Source organism: Miniopterus natalensis, chromosome 18 (genome assembly GCF_054644295.1).
Source record: "Miniopterus natalensis isolate mMinNat1 chromosome 18, mMinNat1.hap1, whole genome shotgun sequence".
In the NCBI taxonomy this organism is placed as follows: Eukaryota; Metazoa; Chordata; class Mammalia; order Chiroptera; family Miniopteridae; genus Miniopterus; species Miniopterus natalensis.
This window is the reverse complement of record NC_142098.1, coordinates 27,561,489-27,575,860: the sequence shown is the minus strand read 5'-3', so window position 1 is coordinate 27,575,860 and position 14,372 is coordinate 27,561,489. Positions and strand designations below refer to the sequence as shown.

The 14,372-nt window shown below is 52.2% G+C and overlaps 2 protein-coding genes across 3 annotated transcripts in view; one reads left to right on the top strand and one right to left on the bottom strand.

Moving 5' to 3' along the window:
- The window catches only part of NFATC3 (nuclear factor of activated T cells 3), an 81,685-nt gene extending 76,495 nt beyond the window's left edge, over positions 1 to 5,190 (top strand). The window contains exon 10 of one of the 2 annotated variants that reach the window (XM_016200754.2): positions 2,347 to 5,190. In XM_016200754.2, the coding sequence (XP_016056240.2) occupies positions 2,347 to 2,468 (122 nt within the window). In that variant the 3' untranslated portion in view covers positions 2,469 to 5,190. The remainder of the gene's footprint in view (positions 1 to 2,346) is intronic. The other variant, XM_016200755.2, reaches the window with a different exon arrangement.
- On the bottom strand, positions 1,100 to 11,660 carry ESRP2 (epithelial splicing regulatory protein 2). The gene is made up of 15 exons (XM_016200760.2): positions 11,463 to 11,660; positions 11,246 to 11,374; positions 9,625 to 9,738; positions 9,398 to 9,512; positions 8,941 to 9,039; positions 8,665 to 8,719; positions 8,486 to 8,596; positions 8,278 to 8,410; positions 8,150 to 8,192; positions 7,684 to 7,985; positions 7,364 to 7,576; positions 7,057 to 7,255; positions 6,721 to 6,907; positions 6,254 to 6,419; positions 1,100 to 6,174 (listed from the first exon to the last, which is right to left on the bottom strand). Exons 1-15 carry the CDS (start codon positions 11,658 to 11,660, stop codon positions 6,085 to 6,087), a joined length of 2,154 nt encoding a protein of 717 aa, XP_016056246.1. The 3' UTR covers positions 1,100 to 6,084.
- Between the last annotated feature and the right edge of the window lie 2,712 nt (positions 11,661 to 14,372).

Sequence of the window (14,372 nt, the reverse complement as noted above, 5' to 3'; positions counted from 1 at the left end):
GTGGTGGGAAAAAAAAGTGTCATAATTTTCCCTTACTAGTATTAAAGCTAATGTTAAAAGTAAAGGATATCTTCAGTCATTGTGCATAACATTTTCAATCTGTCCTGTGGTTGGCAGCTGACTAGAGTTGAGAGGATGAAATTGAAAATAACTGTTAAAAAGTTGGCACCATTGTCCCCAGCTGGCATGACTCAGTGGTCGAGTGTTGACCCATGAACCAGGAGGTCACAGTTCGATTCCCCGTTAGGGCACATGCCCGGGTTGTGGACTCGATCCCTAGTTGGCCGCGTGCAGGAGGCAGCCGATCGATGTTTCTTTCCCATAGATGTTTCTATCCCTCTCCCTTTCTCTCTCTCTAAAAATCAATAAAAATATTTAAGAAAAAAAAAAAGATAAATTTTCCAAACTTTGTTCATTGCAGCTTCAAGATGAAATATATAAATGGCATCTAATTATACCCAAAATCCTTTACAAAATGTTCAAGATGCTCAGTTGTTAGTTATAAAGGCCCTTTGGGCTTTTGTGTATATGACAGTGTGCATCTGCCTGGGTTACCCTGCTCCTCTCCACTTGGTGGTGAGACATCATAATATACCACACTTGTCAGCTCTAACTTTAAATCTTTAAGCATTGGAAATAGCTCTAAATAAGAGGCCTGTTACTCAAATGCCTCATTCTTGCGTGTAGAAACAGCTTTCTAGTGGACTGCTTATTTGAACATTTCTTGGTACAAAAGTTGTTTCTTCCTACAGCAGATACTGCTGATGGCTTGACTTGTGTTGTGGCACAAGCAATCCAGGTGTTGGAGTAGTAGGAGTCGAAGATGGTAGTTGCCACAAGTGGGCCAAATGCCATGACCTACATAAACTGTTAGCATGGGTATTGAGGGTTGTTGGCTCTTGTTCTAGGCTTTTAATTCACTTTATTCTTTAAAGGGGGAAATGATAAAATTGTACAGTAGGGGCATAAACAACTCTTTTTATGTTCTTAAATTTTTAAGCAAAATAAATAAAGCCACCTTACATACTTTGTGGACTAGGGTTTAAATAAATCAATAAATTCATACATACATACATTCAAAAGGAAGTGAAAAATGAACTTGCAAGCATTAGTATTTTTAAGAAATGACTTAAGTATTGAGTTTATCAAGATTGCTAATGATTTACAGTATAAATTGCGTCATAGATTTGTCTACTGGTAATAATTTTGACTTGCTTAAGTGGACACTCAAATTTTGGCCAGTCACATTAGAAAGATATCTCAGGAACCCAGAGGTGGTATCCCAAGCACAGCCCAGAGCCCCCAACCTAAGGGAGGAGTGAAGGGTGAAGGAGAACAACAGTAGACTTAAATATCACACTGAGCTCAAGTTACTGCTAAAGGACAGTGAAAGGACTGCTTTGTTACAGTTCTGACACCTTGTCCTAAAATTCATACTCAGTATTCATCTGTACTGATTACTTAAACATAATTTTTGTTTTTTCAAGTCCCCAAGTTATATAAGTAATTTTATCAGCACTAAATATGTACCAAGCACTAAGGAGTCAGTGGAGAACAAAGATAGACAAGGTAGCTCCATGCCCTACAGGAACTTAAATCTACTAGTTATTATATATTTCAGTTCTTTGAATATATGCCTTAGGAATGGAATTAGTATGGAATCTTTAATTGATAAAGCAAAAAATTCTCATTTCAAAGCAGAGTTCTCATGGTGAGAAAACTAAAGGTTCTTATTTGGGGTGTTTCCTTCTATGTTGGTTCCTTAAAATTGAAATTTTTTGCACTGGACCTCACAGAGCATTGTGTTCCCAGTCATGGAAACCAACAGAAAAGTAGAGCCTGCAATCACTAAGGATCAGAAACAATACAAATGCCCCCACATAATAAAAGATGCTTTCATAAGCATAGGGTAACAAAATAACCCCCAAATTTCAGTGGTTTACTCTCACCAAAGCATTCATTTCATTCACTTTATAAACAAGGTGCATTGCAAGATCAGAAAGGGAAAACTCTCCTAAAGGGATGCAAACTAAGGGAAAGTTAGATTAGGGCAAACACCTTTATGAAAAGTATCCTATCCTCTGCTCTAGAGCATGAGCCTTTAGAGTTAGGGTCAGAACGTTTCTCTTCTCTCAGCCATCCACCTTCCCAACCCAAACTGTGAACTGAAAGGGAGAGGGGTCTGAAACAGTTTATAGAATATTTCCATTCAGCTCAGGATCAGGTTTCAAGCTCTGCCTTTACCTTCATAGAAAGCCATGGCAAGGGGAAAAATGACTCTGAAGTAGAGCTTGGCTTTGAGCATCATATGGTTAGTCACTAATTACTTTCCCTTTTGTTTTTCAGTGAACGAAATAATTGGGAGAGACATGTCCCAGATATCTGTTTCCCAAGGAACTGGGGTGAGCAGGCAGGCTCCCCTCCCTGGTCCCAATTCCCTGGATATAGGAAGATCCGATGGGCTCTGACAGTACTCGCTGCAACCTTGCATCTACCACCACCACGTACTTCTCAGCATGTTTCTCTCCTTGGACCTTGGGTTTCCAACTCTGCAGCCTTCAGGACTAGTGTCAGGAGTTGGAGTCACTGTTTGTGGGGAAAGCAGCACTCCTCCACCTCAGGCCTTGGGTAGATTTTTTTTTAAAAGAACAGGAACAGCATAGGCTGTTTGAGCTTTGGGGAAATGAACTTTGCTTTTTATTTTTGAATAGGATACTTTTATATGATGGGTGCTTTGAGTGTGAATGCAGCAGGCTCTTCATTTCAGAGGTGCTGCTTTTGCAGGTGACCTGGTTGCTTAGCTAGAATTGGTGATTTGGACTGCTTTATGGTCATTTGGAGGACCCTTTAGCTTTAATGAAATTTTAAAAATAGGAACTTTTGATAAAACCTTCCAGAGGCAAACATAAAAGAAAAAAAAATTGTCCAAGCCCACACCTATGCCTCAGAAACTCAGCATGTGTCCTGAAGCCTTTCATAGATTCATAGGAAATAAAGCCAAATGTAGCTTATACCTCTATAAAAGTAAACTGTTAGATAAAATGAGAAGAGACCATTCCAATCATTGAAGTGTTGGAATATTAAATGACATTCCAGAGCATAGTCTTTTTGTAACTTACTAGATAATCTTCTTGCAGTCTCTCCATTCTGACTCCGTGTTGAAATTGCTTTTTTCCCTCAGGGCCTTGGGTAAATAAGGTGACTTTGAAAGGTGAAGTTTTAGTTTGGTAGCTTTAATTTCCTGCCATCGTACAAACAAGTGCTCTTCCCTTTTGTGTCCTTTTCCAAGTGGGAGAATTAGTGTTTGGCTGCTCTGTAACCTTTGAAGCCACAGTCTCATGATGGTTTAGGCAACTTTGCTGGTTCTAACTCATCTCTAGGGGCCAGGCTGTGTCAGGAATAAGCACAAATGAACTATGCTTCAGAACAAAAGCAGAGAAAACCCAAGACTCCAGATGGGAAGCTTTTAAGATTCACACTGGCACAGAAGACTTATCCCTCATTCTGTTTACAGCCTAAAATGATTCTGGCCTACCCTGTACCGTCTGCGTGACCTAAAAACCAGTTTCCCCCCAAAAAGGCTCTGAGGCAAATCCAGAAATGAGGTAGCATCATAGACCTGACCCTCCAGACCAAAGATGCCCTGGTGCTGCTGCAGGTGAGGCTGGTGCTCAATGCAGGGGCCAGCAAGAAACTCCAGCCTGCTGTCTACCAAAGGAGGTGCCCAACTTGGGTGCTTTTTTTCAAGCTCCATCCTTACCCCTCCCATTAATGGGATAAGTTACCTGGTCCAAGGCCTGGGCCTATTTCAGAGCTACTGAAGTTTGCAGTATGTTTTCATATGAAATTATGTACTTTTATTTATTCAGAAAGCAAATTTTTTGAGTGCCTACATATGAGACAGTGTGCTGGACTGGTCAAAGGTTTGATGCTGTTATTCCAAGGGATTGTGGGTCCTAGATGCCAGGATTCTCTACTGAGACCAAGTGAGTCCTGGGCAGAGGGAGCTGGCTCATTGCCTACCACCTGTAGCCACCCATGTAGGAGCTTTGATCCAGGATGAGGAAGTATGGTTATTTTTTTCTTTCTTTAAACATGTTTTAGATTTCTCCCTTACAACTAGTTAAGAAAAATGTCCTTCAGCAAATCACTCTGGTCCCTCTTGGAGCTGAGTGTTTTCATATTTTCGTTGAAAGTGAGTTTTGTGTCAGTGTGGATAATGAGATGCCCACAGCTTCCTTTGGAGGTTGTGGGGGGCTGGCCAATGAGATGAAGTTCCAGAGAGCTAGCCAGACTTGCCTCCACCCTCTTGCCCCTGGTGTAGCTGCTTCACATGGGTTTCTTGCAAGAGTTCCCCTTGCAGGATCCATTGGGGGTTGCTCTGTTGTCCTCAAGAATAAAAGCCTCTATGATCCAGAGTTGCTATGCACCAAATTTTGATGCCTTTTAAATACCTTGATGCCTGTAGCACTAGAAATGCTTTCCTATTTAAAATAAAAGTTAAATTTAAAAATAGAGCTTTGTATACTATGTAAGCAGTTTTGTATCAGCTTTGTAAAAGCTTTGGTGTAAGAGTCAATATTTTTTAGCCTTGTAGATAAAGACTTACGTTTTTGTGTAACATAGTGGTGTTAAAGCACACATCCATTGGACTATGCAAATTGAGTTCTGGTAGCAGCACTGAGCAGCTGGGCATGTGCTAGCACTCACTCCTTCCCCCTCCAGCCGGTGCAAGATCTTGGGTTGAGGAATGGGATGAGCAGCCTTCTGCTTATTGGAGATGTACAGAGAAACGTGGCTGAAAACAGCTTTAAAAGGAACAGCTGTCTCCAGGATCACATGTGGTGCTGCTGCCTGGGGTGCAGCCCACTGCTGCCCAGGGCTAGTCACTATCATCAGAGCTCTGCTGGGTCTGACTGTGAAGCTGTTTTTGATACTCAGAACAGATGGTCATCTTTAAGGCTCAGATGGGCTCAAGTTGAAACCTTGTATTTTATAGAATGGATGATGTTAAGGAACTGGTTCTCAGTTATGTTTACAGCACTCGAGATTGTGTTTTCTTGTACATTTTGTATTTTAAAACCTTTTATAGGAGTATAGTGCTCCTTACACAGATACAAAGGGAAGAGCCAGCAATTCAGGCTCCTCAGTTACAGTGCTGAAATAATAAACGATGACAGGTCAACAGTCTCCTTGAAATCTGCCTGAGTTTTCCTCCGTCTGGGGCTGGTGTGGAGCCCCTCACTCTGGGGGCCAAAGCTAAGGGCACTTCGGCTTTTAAAAAGTCCACGTGGTTAGGAACCTTTGTTTATTTTATGGAGAGGGTAGAGTTCCAGATGCTTTCTGAAGCTTCAGTTCTGCACCCTCTAATGGGTGCTGGGTGCAAAGGAAATTCCAGGGTGTCTGCTGAGTTCAGGACAACTGGCCTGCCCAAGGTCTTTGGGAAAAGTAGGCAGAAAGTCCCCTTTAAAATTCAAGCCTGTTTTTATGTGAAGGTCTCCTGCCCCCTAGTGTCCTCTAGGGATACTGCAGTACAGTCCATCAAAACAGTCTGTGGTTTTGCTATCTGATACTCCTCGTGCCAAGCTGGAGGGGACCTCCCCTGGCACAGTGTTGTCACTGAGGTCCAAGCATCCTGGGGGCTGGGGCCAGCGCTCTCTGTTTCTCTGCTCCCTCACCACTGGGATCTTTACTTAGAAGCTCCCAGTAGTCATACATTGAAGGCACCAGTGTACATTTTAAAAAAGAAGGCAAGCCTGCTGTGGACATCAGCCCCACAGCATTTGTGGGCATGGGCCATAGCCAGAACAGACCAAAGGCTTTCTGGATGCGACTCAAGATGCCCAGGTTAGGCCATTGGGAGCAGGGTAGCACCATTCCATCCCCAGCCCTGCATGCAGGATCCAGCCATTGATGACCTTTGGGGTGAACAGCAGAGCAGTAAGTGGGGGATGGAGCTGGGGCTTGAGCTCCTCTGAGTGCCTTCAGAAAGAAGCCACCAGGTTGAGGGCACCAGTTCTCTGGATGCAGGAAAGTCATGTTAGCTGAGGACATCAGCCAGCTCTTACCTTCTGACTCCCTCACCTACAAACACACCCACTCTTTTGGAGCCTGTAGCACAGTGCGAGGTGGGTCACCAACAGGCATCAGGCTGGTATAGTCATCAGGGGCTAGCTGCGGAAGGGACAGAGATTTTATAGAGCACGGAGCTCTAGGCTCAGCCAGGTCCCCAAACCCTGTAGTCACATCTCACCTGGTAGGCCTGAAAGACGCTGAGCAGATCCTTCATACCAGCTGTATATGGGACACCCTGCATACGGACCAGGGTTCCTGGCTGGGACAACACTGAGGTAGGAGCAGAGGCCAGGGCAGCAGGGGGCGTGGTGAGGTAGCCCACAGTAGTGGGGGAGACTGGGGGGCTAGGGTTGGAAAGGCAGGGTTTTAGTACTATAATCCCACGGATGACCTAGACCAAGACCTTCCTCCTTCTTCCCTTATGCTTATGCCTCTGCCTTATGCTTAGTTCATTTCAGTTCTTCCTCCCTAAAACCCTGGCCTCTACATCATCTCCACTCTAGTTTGTAGATAGCATCAGCCAGCCCACACCTGTCACTCCCTTGTATCACAGACCTTGAGTTATCTGGCCCAAGTAGGGGATCATGACCCTCCTCCAAACCAGGACAGGGGCAAGTCTATGCAGTTCTCTTAGCAACAGGGTACCTGGGGTAGTAAGCTGTGTAGTTCATGTAGAGTTGAGTGGCTGGCCCTGGGTAGTAGGCAATGGGAGTAGGGGCAGCAGGCACCCTGGCAGCTGGGAGCAGTGCTGAAGAGGGATAGAGAGCTGCCGTCTCAGTGGGAATGAGTGTTGGGGTGGCCTGGAAGGTGGCGTAGGCTGGTGGTGAGAGGCCTAGAGGCAGAAGTAGAAAGTACATCTGCAGGGAGCCCTGCACTGCCCCAAGTGGGGCAGCCAGAAAGAAGTCCCCACTGTAGAAAGCGGGGGATTATAACAGCCTGGTACCCACATGCCCCGTTCTTCCCCAGCCCTGGGACACTCACAGGGCAGCTTGCAGGGTGGAGGAGACATGCCACTGCGGCCCAAAGTGCCCCCCATCAGCACACGGCTCATCTCCTCTGTGGAGCAGGGAACCACCTCCACATAACGTTCCTTCATCACTTTTTTATGGCAACGCTGAGCAGCAGCTAAGGCCCTCTCTGCTGACGTCATCTGGATAAAGGCATCACCGGATGGCCGACCCTGTGCACACCGTCTTATAAGCAGTCTATACTATTAACAAGAGTGCCTTACTCCCAACCACACACTCCTCCCTAACTATATGTATCCCCTAACTGGCAGCAGCCTTACCTGCTGGTTGAGCACCATGTGCACACCATGGGGTCGGATGTCAGCTGCTGCCTCCCCCAGAAAGCTCAGGATGTCTTCGATGGTGGCTGTGTAGGGCAGGCCTCGAAGGCGTACGCAGTCTCTCCCAGTCCCAGCTACCAGTGGGAAGGGGATGGGCAGCAGTGGAGCAGTCAGTGTGGGAAGGAGTGGGCTGGATGCATAGCGGTTCAGGACCTAGTAAGGAAGGCAACAACAAGCTCGTCATGCCAAGTAGGGCAGGGACACTGGTGGGGGGGCACCCTGGAGAAGCACGTGAGGGTGGGGGAGCCCTGGGTGCTCACCTGCTGCACCTCGGCTGCGGTGCTCCGGAAGAGTTCAATGTATCGCTTACCCAGCATGCCCTTGTGCCTGCGCAGTGCAGCTTGTGCCAGCTCCTCACAGGCAAAGAGCGCAAAGGCATCACCAGTGGGCCGGCCATCAGGGTGGCGCACAAAGAGCAGCCCATCAGCACCCCCAGTCACTGGGCACTCTGGCCCCAGGAAGTCTAGCACATCTGCTGGCCCAGCTGAGAAGGGCAGTCCCCGCAGGCGCAGGATCACTTGGTCTTCTCGTGACAAGAAACGAGCCACCTCTAGTGATGTGCCTTGGTGGGGGTGGCATGGGAGTCACCTACTGACTTCATTCATGCCCTTCCAACTACCCATCCACACCTGGCACACAGGGGAGCAGAAAGGCAAGGGGTGGTAGGGAAGTGGGACATGGGTCAAGAACCAGGGGGAGCTAGGCACTGCTGGGAACACAACTCACCCCCTGCAATCTTTACAAACTCTTCTCCTGTTGCTTTATATACCTGTGGGTACAGTGGGGATAGCCTATGGGTCTCAGGCCTGGCTGTCTTCAGCTCTGCTCTGCTCCATCCCATCCCAAAGCCCCACCTCAATGTAGCGGACACCCATGTGGTGCTTGTGTCTCTGCAACGCTAGGTCCCGCTGTTCGCTGTCCACAAAGCGGATGAGCGCCTCGCCATTTCTGCGGCCCTGGGCGTTGAGGCAGAGTGCTACACCACCCCTGTGGAGCCAGTGCTATGTTAGTACCTCCTGGGTAGGCCTGCCCTCCTGAGCCCACCCATTCTGCTGCACCCACCTGGCAATGTTGAGCCCTTTGAAGAAGCGAGCCACATCTTGGTCTGATGACTGCCAGGGCAGCCCACGGGCCCGAACCACAGTCTCACTGTCCACCACATCGGCCTTGCTGCTGTGGGAGGAGGGCCCAGGGTCAGAGCTGTCCACCTGTTTTCACCCCCATCCCTGCCCTGCACTCACCAAGGTCCCGTTTCATATTTCTGCTTTACCACCTCGGGCTTCAAAAACAATTGACCTGAGAAGAGATGGCATGGGGATCAGCAGGGTCTGGTGGAGGGGTCTCCCCACCAAACTCTATAAAAAGAGGACAGTTGAAGAGGAGGTAACAAAGGGGCTTCCACCTTATAGTCTCTCAGAAAAGGTAAGAACTAGGGAAGGGGACTTTGAGGAATTAATAGGCAGGCATTCACTCAGCCCTGAGAGTGAACAGGTGACAGGTGGTGAGGGGAACCTTACCATTGGGCCCTTTGAGCAGGTGGAGGATGACAGCTACCATTGTCTTCACTTCCCAGACCCCAAAGTCATCCTCTGTGGCATCTGTCTCAAGCCCCAACTCTATGAGTAGAGAAATAATGAGGAAGTCCCAGCATGAGAGGCCCTGGGGCAACCAGCATGAGCACTATGACTGGTCCCACCTAGGCCCAAGTCCCCTACATAAACACATATAGAATCCCAGCAAACACATTTGTTTCAGCACTGTTCATGTATGCACTTACAGATCCCCCAGCCCAAACATATGTAGACATATGTCCATGTTCCAAAGATGCCCCAGCACAGACACAGACACGTGCGCTTAAGGACTCAGCAGGTAATGCCAATTGTGTATGTTCATAAAACCCACCAGCATGCACATACTCAGACACATACAGCATACCACCGCCCCTCCACTCTAACCCCTCTGGGTCATAGGTACCCTGTGCCATGGTGGCCACGGTGAGGTCCCTGGCAAGACGGGCGCTTGGGTGCTGCACATGGAATTCTCTGCGGAGGTCGTAGAAGGAGAAGAAGGTGTCGGGGAGTACCAGGTTCTGGGGGCACATGTGAGTAGGGATGAATAGACAAAACTGAGCTGCCCTGACCACCCCCACGACAATGAATGGCCTGGGAACCCTGCCCCCTGTTGTGCTCTCAGTGGCATACCTTCCTGGAGGCCTCAGGATGCAGAACCTGTCGCAGCAGCTGCTGCCCATCAGTGCAGAGCATGTAGGGGCCCCCACCCAGCAGAGCCACATCCCCGATCACCAGCTGTGAGAACTGGGAAAGAGACAGACACAGACTCACAGCTGGGCAGGCAGGAAGAAAGAGAGCACAGGCTGCAAAGCTGGTTCAGCCAGATGTTCAGCCAACTCTACCCTGCTTGGGGAGTAGGTGGCCATGCCTGTTGGGCCTGGCTCTGTGTTCCCCTTCTCCCCTAGTCAACCATTGCCTTCTCCAGGCCAAAAGGGGGCAGTTACATATCACCCAAGCCCCCATTGCATACACTCCAGGAGTCTGGAGTGGGGCCAGCGCAAACACCTGGTGGAGTGGGACAAGCAGGTGGGAAGGGGCGGGGCAAAGCAGGTTAAACCTGTCCCTGACCAGGCACCACCCTCAGACAGGTGGGAGAGGCCCAGTCCTGCCTGAGGCCCATCCGGCTCATGGTCAATGGCAGCCCCGCCTCTAGGTCTGACCAACCAAGGGGCAGAGAAATTCCAAGGACAGAGCTCCACACCTGGACGCCAGGGGCAGCATGAGCTTTGACCCACACCCTATCGACCGGCTGGCACTTAGCTGTTTGCTCATAGAGGGGGTGGCACTCCTGAAACTGCCCAGCCCCTCCCCCAGCCTCCATCCCTGCTGGAGAACAGGTATAAGCACTAAGCACAGCTCCGGAGAACCTCCCCCATGCCAACTTTACACTCTAAGACTGGCAGAACAAGGCAAATCAGCTCTCCTTCAGCACACTCCCCAAGTGGGGGTTGCCTGGAAGTCCTTCTGGAACAGACTAGGTTCAAACATCTTTGTGCCTCCATTTCCTCATCAGGAACCACCAGAGTTGTTGGAAGATAAAAGAATTTGTGCGTGTAAAGCACTTACACTCATTATAATCAACAGACACGGGTTGAGCACAGTAGTGAAGAAAAGAAAAAGAAAACAGCAATGGGAACAGCCTCTCACTTGAGCGGGCAGGACGCAGCCCTAGGCCTTTGCACTCTGGAGACAGGTAGCCTCCAGGCGGGGTCAGGACAGCGCCCACGCCTGGACAGCCAGCCGGGGCAGGCCTAAACGAGCTGCTTACACCTGGCGGCGTCTGCCTCTGGGGCAGACACCGCCCTCCGCCCCAGCTCCAGCGTCTCCCAGGCGGGTGGGTGGGCCGAAGTCGCAGGCGGCAGGGACGGTGACCTATGATCAAGGCCCCTTGGACCTTTCGGTTTCCGGCTACAGTTCTGAGAGACCTGACTGGGCAGGTTCCCAGAGGCGTCTCAGTCTCAGCCTCGCTTCCTCACCGGCCAGGGACTCTGGGAAGCGCCTCGCAGCCTCCATCCCCACCCCTCAATAGGGTGGGATCTGGAAAGGCTGAGAAGAGGCCCCCGTAAATGGCCGGCACACGCGGACACACGCACACGCGGGACTCGATGAAAGTTTCAAACAACAGGAACCCGTCCTACTGCCCGGGCCAGTTAGTCACGGTGCGCCAGGCCTCGCCTCCAGCCGCCTCTCCCGCGGAGAAATGTGCCCGGGGTCTGGCAGTGTCTCCACCCACCCGGCACCGGGCGCTCACCTGCTGCAGCACCTTGTCCAGCGGCTCGGCCCGCGCCAGGCTGTCGGCGCTCAAGCCACTTGCCTCGCGGCACTGCGGGCTCAGGGCGGCCGCCTCGGCGCGAATCAGTGACTTGTGCAGCGTCCCCACCTGCGAGCGGTGGGGGAAACTGATCAGCCACTGCACCCCTCGGATCACGAAACTCCCTGGGGACGCCATCACCCCCTTCCCACCCTACCTGGCGGCTCCGCGGCTCCACCACCTGCCACACTAGCAGGATTAAGTCGGTCTCATCGGAGCCCAGATCCGGCCCCAGTGCACCGGCCGTGGCCCCGAACAGTACGACCAGGGGCCCAGGCTCTGGGCGGGGGTCGGCGGCAGAGTCTGCGGCAGGGCTCTGGCCCGGGGGCGGTGGCTGCGGTGGCGCCGGAGTCATGGCCGCAGAGGTTGGGGGCGCTCGGCCACACACACGCGGACCGACGAGGCGCACGCACGCACCGACCGACGGCGACTCGGATCAGCTTGGGCGGGACCCGGTGTATCGGGGGCGGCACCTGCAGCCCGGCTGGCGCAGTGGGCGCTGCTGAGACCCGCCCGCAGCGCCCGGCGAGGCGGGGCGCCTACTGCCCCAGCCCTCTCTGGGCGAGTTACCTGTCGGCCGGGCGGGCCACGTGACGGAGGGAGGTTCTGGGAGCTGTGGGGGGCAGGCCGCTAGAACCCAGCCCAGGACGCGCGCGCTCACGAGCCCCGCCTGGGCGTGCTTCGGGCCCAGGCTCCCACTCCCCCAGCCGGCTGATTTCTGGGGCGACCTCCTCCACCTCCTCTCCCCCGCCTTGAGGCCTCAGCCAGGAGAACGGCAAAACCAGAGGCCTTCTCCAGTCCTGAGGGTCACATGGGACTTGTGAAAATAACCAGGAGTCAGTCTAGAGGTTGTGGGGGTCGCGGCGGCCAGTCTGGTGGTCACAGACGTCACCAAAGGTCAAAAGGGGCGGTTAGAGTTACCCGGTAACACCCAGAAGCCTGTAGGGGAATCACCAGAGGTAGACTGGGGGGAGGGGATCCCAAGAGGTCATTAGAGCCCCGGGGGGGGGGCGTAGAGGTCATAGGGCAGAGCTTGTCCGTACAGGTGGGAAGGCCAGGCCTTAGCCTAGCTCCAGGAAGTGCTCGCGGTGCCAAAGCGCGTTCAGAGGTGCACAGGCCTTGGTGCTGCGGAAGGAGGCGGCGGACACCCCCTTCCCCAACTCCAGAGAGCGGGACTCTAGGCCAGGCTGAGCCGGACTGTCCGGGCCTGGAGCCGCACCCCTACCCCATGTGGGGACTCCAGCCTGTTTTTGCAGCACTGCCCCTTTGACAAGTGGGCCTGTTGCCTAGAGATGTGAGCGCGCTGGCGGGTGGGGACCAGCGGCAAAGGTGTAATGTGCCCTTGCGTGTTGCAGAATTTCTTCTCTGTCCGGGACCAACATCCCAATTCGGACAATCCCGCGTGGAAGGCTCCCTTTCACCTCGTCGATCTTGCTGAGGCTCCTTTACGGCGAGTCTCCAGGCCGCCTCGGACTTCCCCCAATTTTCCCATTTATGTGACTGAGAAACTGAGTAAGAATCCGGCGGGAAGAAGGGACTCCAGCCCAGCGGGAACAAAGGGGTTGCCAAGACGGAGCCGCAACTGAGGTGGGAGCTTCACCTCACTACGTCGGAAAAGCAGAGGACTGTGTCTAGGCCTTCGGACAGCGAAAGAACCGGGGGTGGAGGGGGCCTCCGAGGCCTTGCCCACTGAACCCACACTCCGGCGCGTCCCCAGCTAAAAGATAAAGACTGAGGCGCCAGGATCGGAAGTGGGGACTCGCACCGGACACGGCGGCCTGGAGGGAGTGGGAAGTAGGCAGTTCTTCCAGAAGCTTCCGGCGATCAGCGCTTCCCCTTGGGGGGTAGCCTTGCGTCCACGCGCGTCTACACTTCTCTGGACCGCCTACCTGGGACCGCCCGCTTGTCCCCACCCCCGGAAGCGCTAAGCCAATCAGTCCCGGGGGAGGGGGAAACGTCGCTTTTGGGGCCTCTCCTCCTCGAGATAAATCTGGAATGTCAAATATTTGTTCCGGGGCTGGGCGCAGCCGTGAGGTAAGGCCCCTCCCCCATCCACCCTGCAGCGCGCACGCGCCAAACGGAGTCAGGCCTTTCCCCCTGCTCCCCTTCACCCCAGCAGCACCTCAGGGCCCGGGACTCTCCTAAAACTCCACTGGCCTACATCGCTCCTTGCTGGCTCTTGTCTGCGCTGCTCCTACCGAACAGAGCCCCGGCGCCCCCCGCGGGCCGCCGTGACGCTGCTTGATCTCCGCCTCGCCCATGTTAGCGCCCCCATGCGGTCACCTTCCAGACCCTGTTAGGCCTTTCGCTATTCAGCGCGGTTCCAGACGCGGCGCCTCAGCAGGCCCCTCCAGTTGACTGACCTTTCTAGAGGGGTATCTCTGGCCGTCCTGAGCGCATTCCCATTGGAGAGTCCTTCATGCGTGTCCGAGTCCCATAGAATCTGAGGCAAGGGGCTGGCAGCGTGGGGAGGCCTCCCCAAACCTCCTTGCCTCCGTCCAATCGCCCCAGCCGCATGACAATTTCCGAGACTTGGACTCTCCTTGGAAAACTAAATTCGTTAAAATAACCGTAGGGCCCTGCTTTGTTGAGCTCTCTTACTCATCTCCAAAATCACCCCAGTAATACTAAACAACCCGCACTCCTGTCCCCTATTCGGCTCTCACATCTCCATTACCCCAGCACTAAACTAACTTCTAACACAGTAAATCCTTTATTGTTTCCCTGCTCCAGCCCCCACCCATGAGAACACCAGATCCTTGAGGACAGGCTCATGCCCAGCGTCCATCACTGGGCCTGGGATATAGTACAGTTGGCCCTCCGAAATCGCGGCTCCATATCCGTGGATTCAACCAACTGCGGATCAATTTTTTTTTAATTTTTTTTTTTATTTCCAGAAAGTTGCCCTGCCGGTGTTGCTCAGTGATTGAGCGTCGACCCATGAACCTGGAGGTCATGGTTCGATTCCTGGTCAGGGCACATGCCCCCGTTGCAGGCTGGATCCCCAGTAGAGGAGGTGCAGGAGAGGCAGCCAATAGATGGTTCTCATCATTGATGTTTCTATTTG

What these genes read in the sequence shown, in the direction of transcription:
- ESRP2 (XM_016200760.2), bottom strand. Translation starts at nt 11,660, where the DNA reads ATGACTCCGGCGCCACCGCAGCCACCGCCCCCGGGCCAGAGCCCTGCC. An exon ending in TGGACAAGGTGCTGCAGCAG is followed by an intron (nt 9,739 to 11,245) that starts GTGAGCGCCCGG and finishes TCTCTTTCCCAG; the next exon opens with TTCTCACAGCTGGTGATCGG. An exon ending in ATCCTGAGGCCTCCAGGAAG is followed by an intron (nt 9,513 to 9,624) that starts GTATGCCACTGA and finishes ATGTGCCCCCAG; the next exon opens with AACCTGGTACTCCCCGACAC.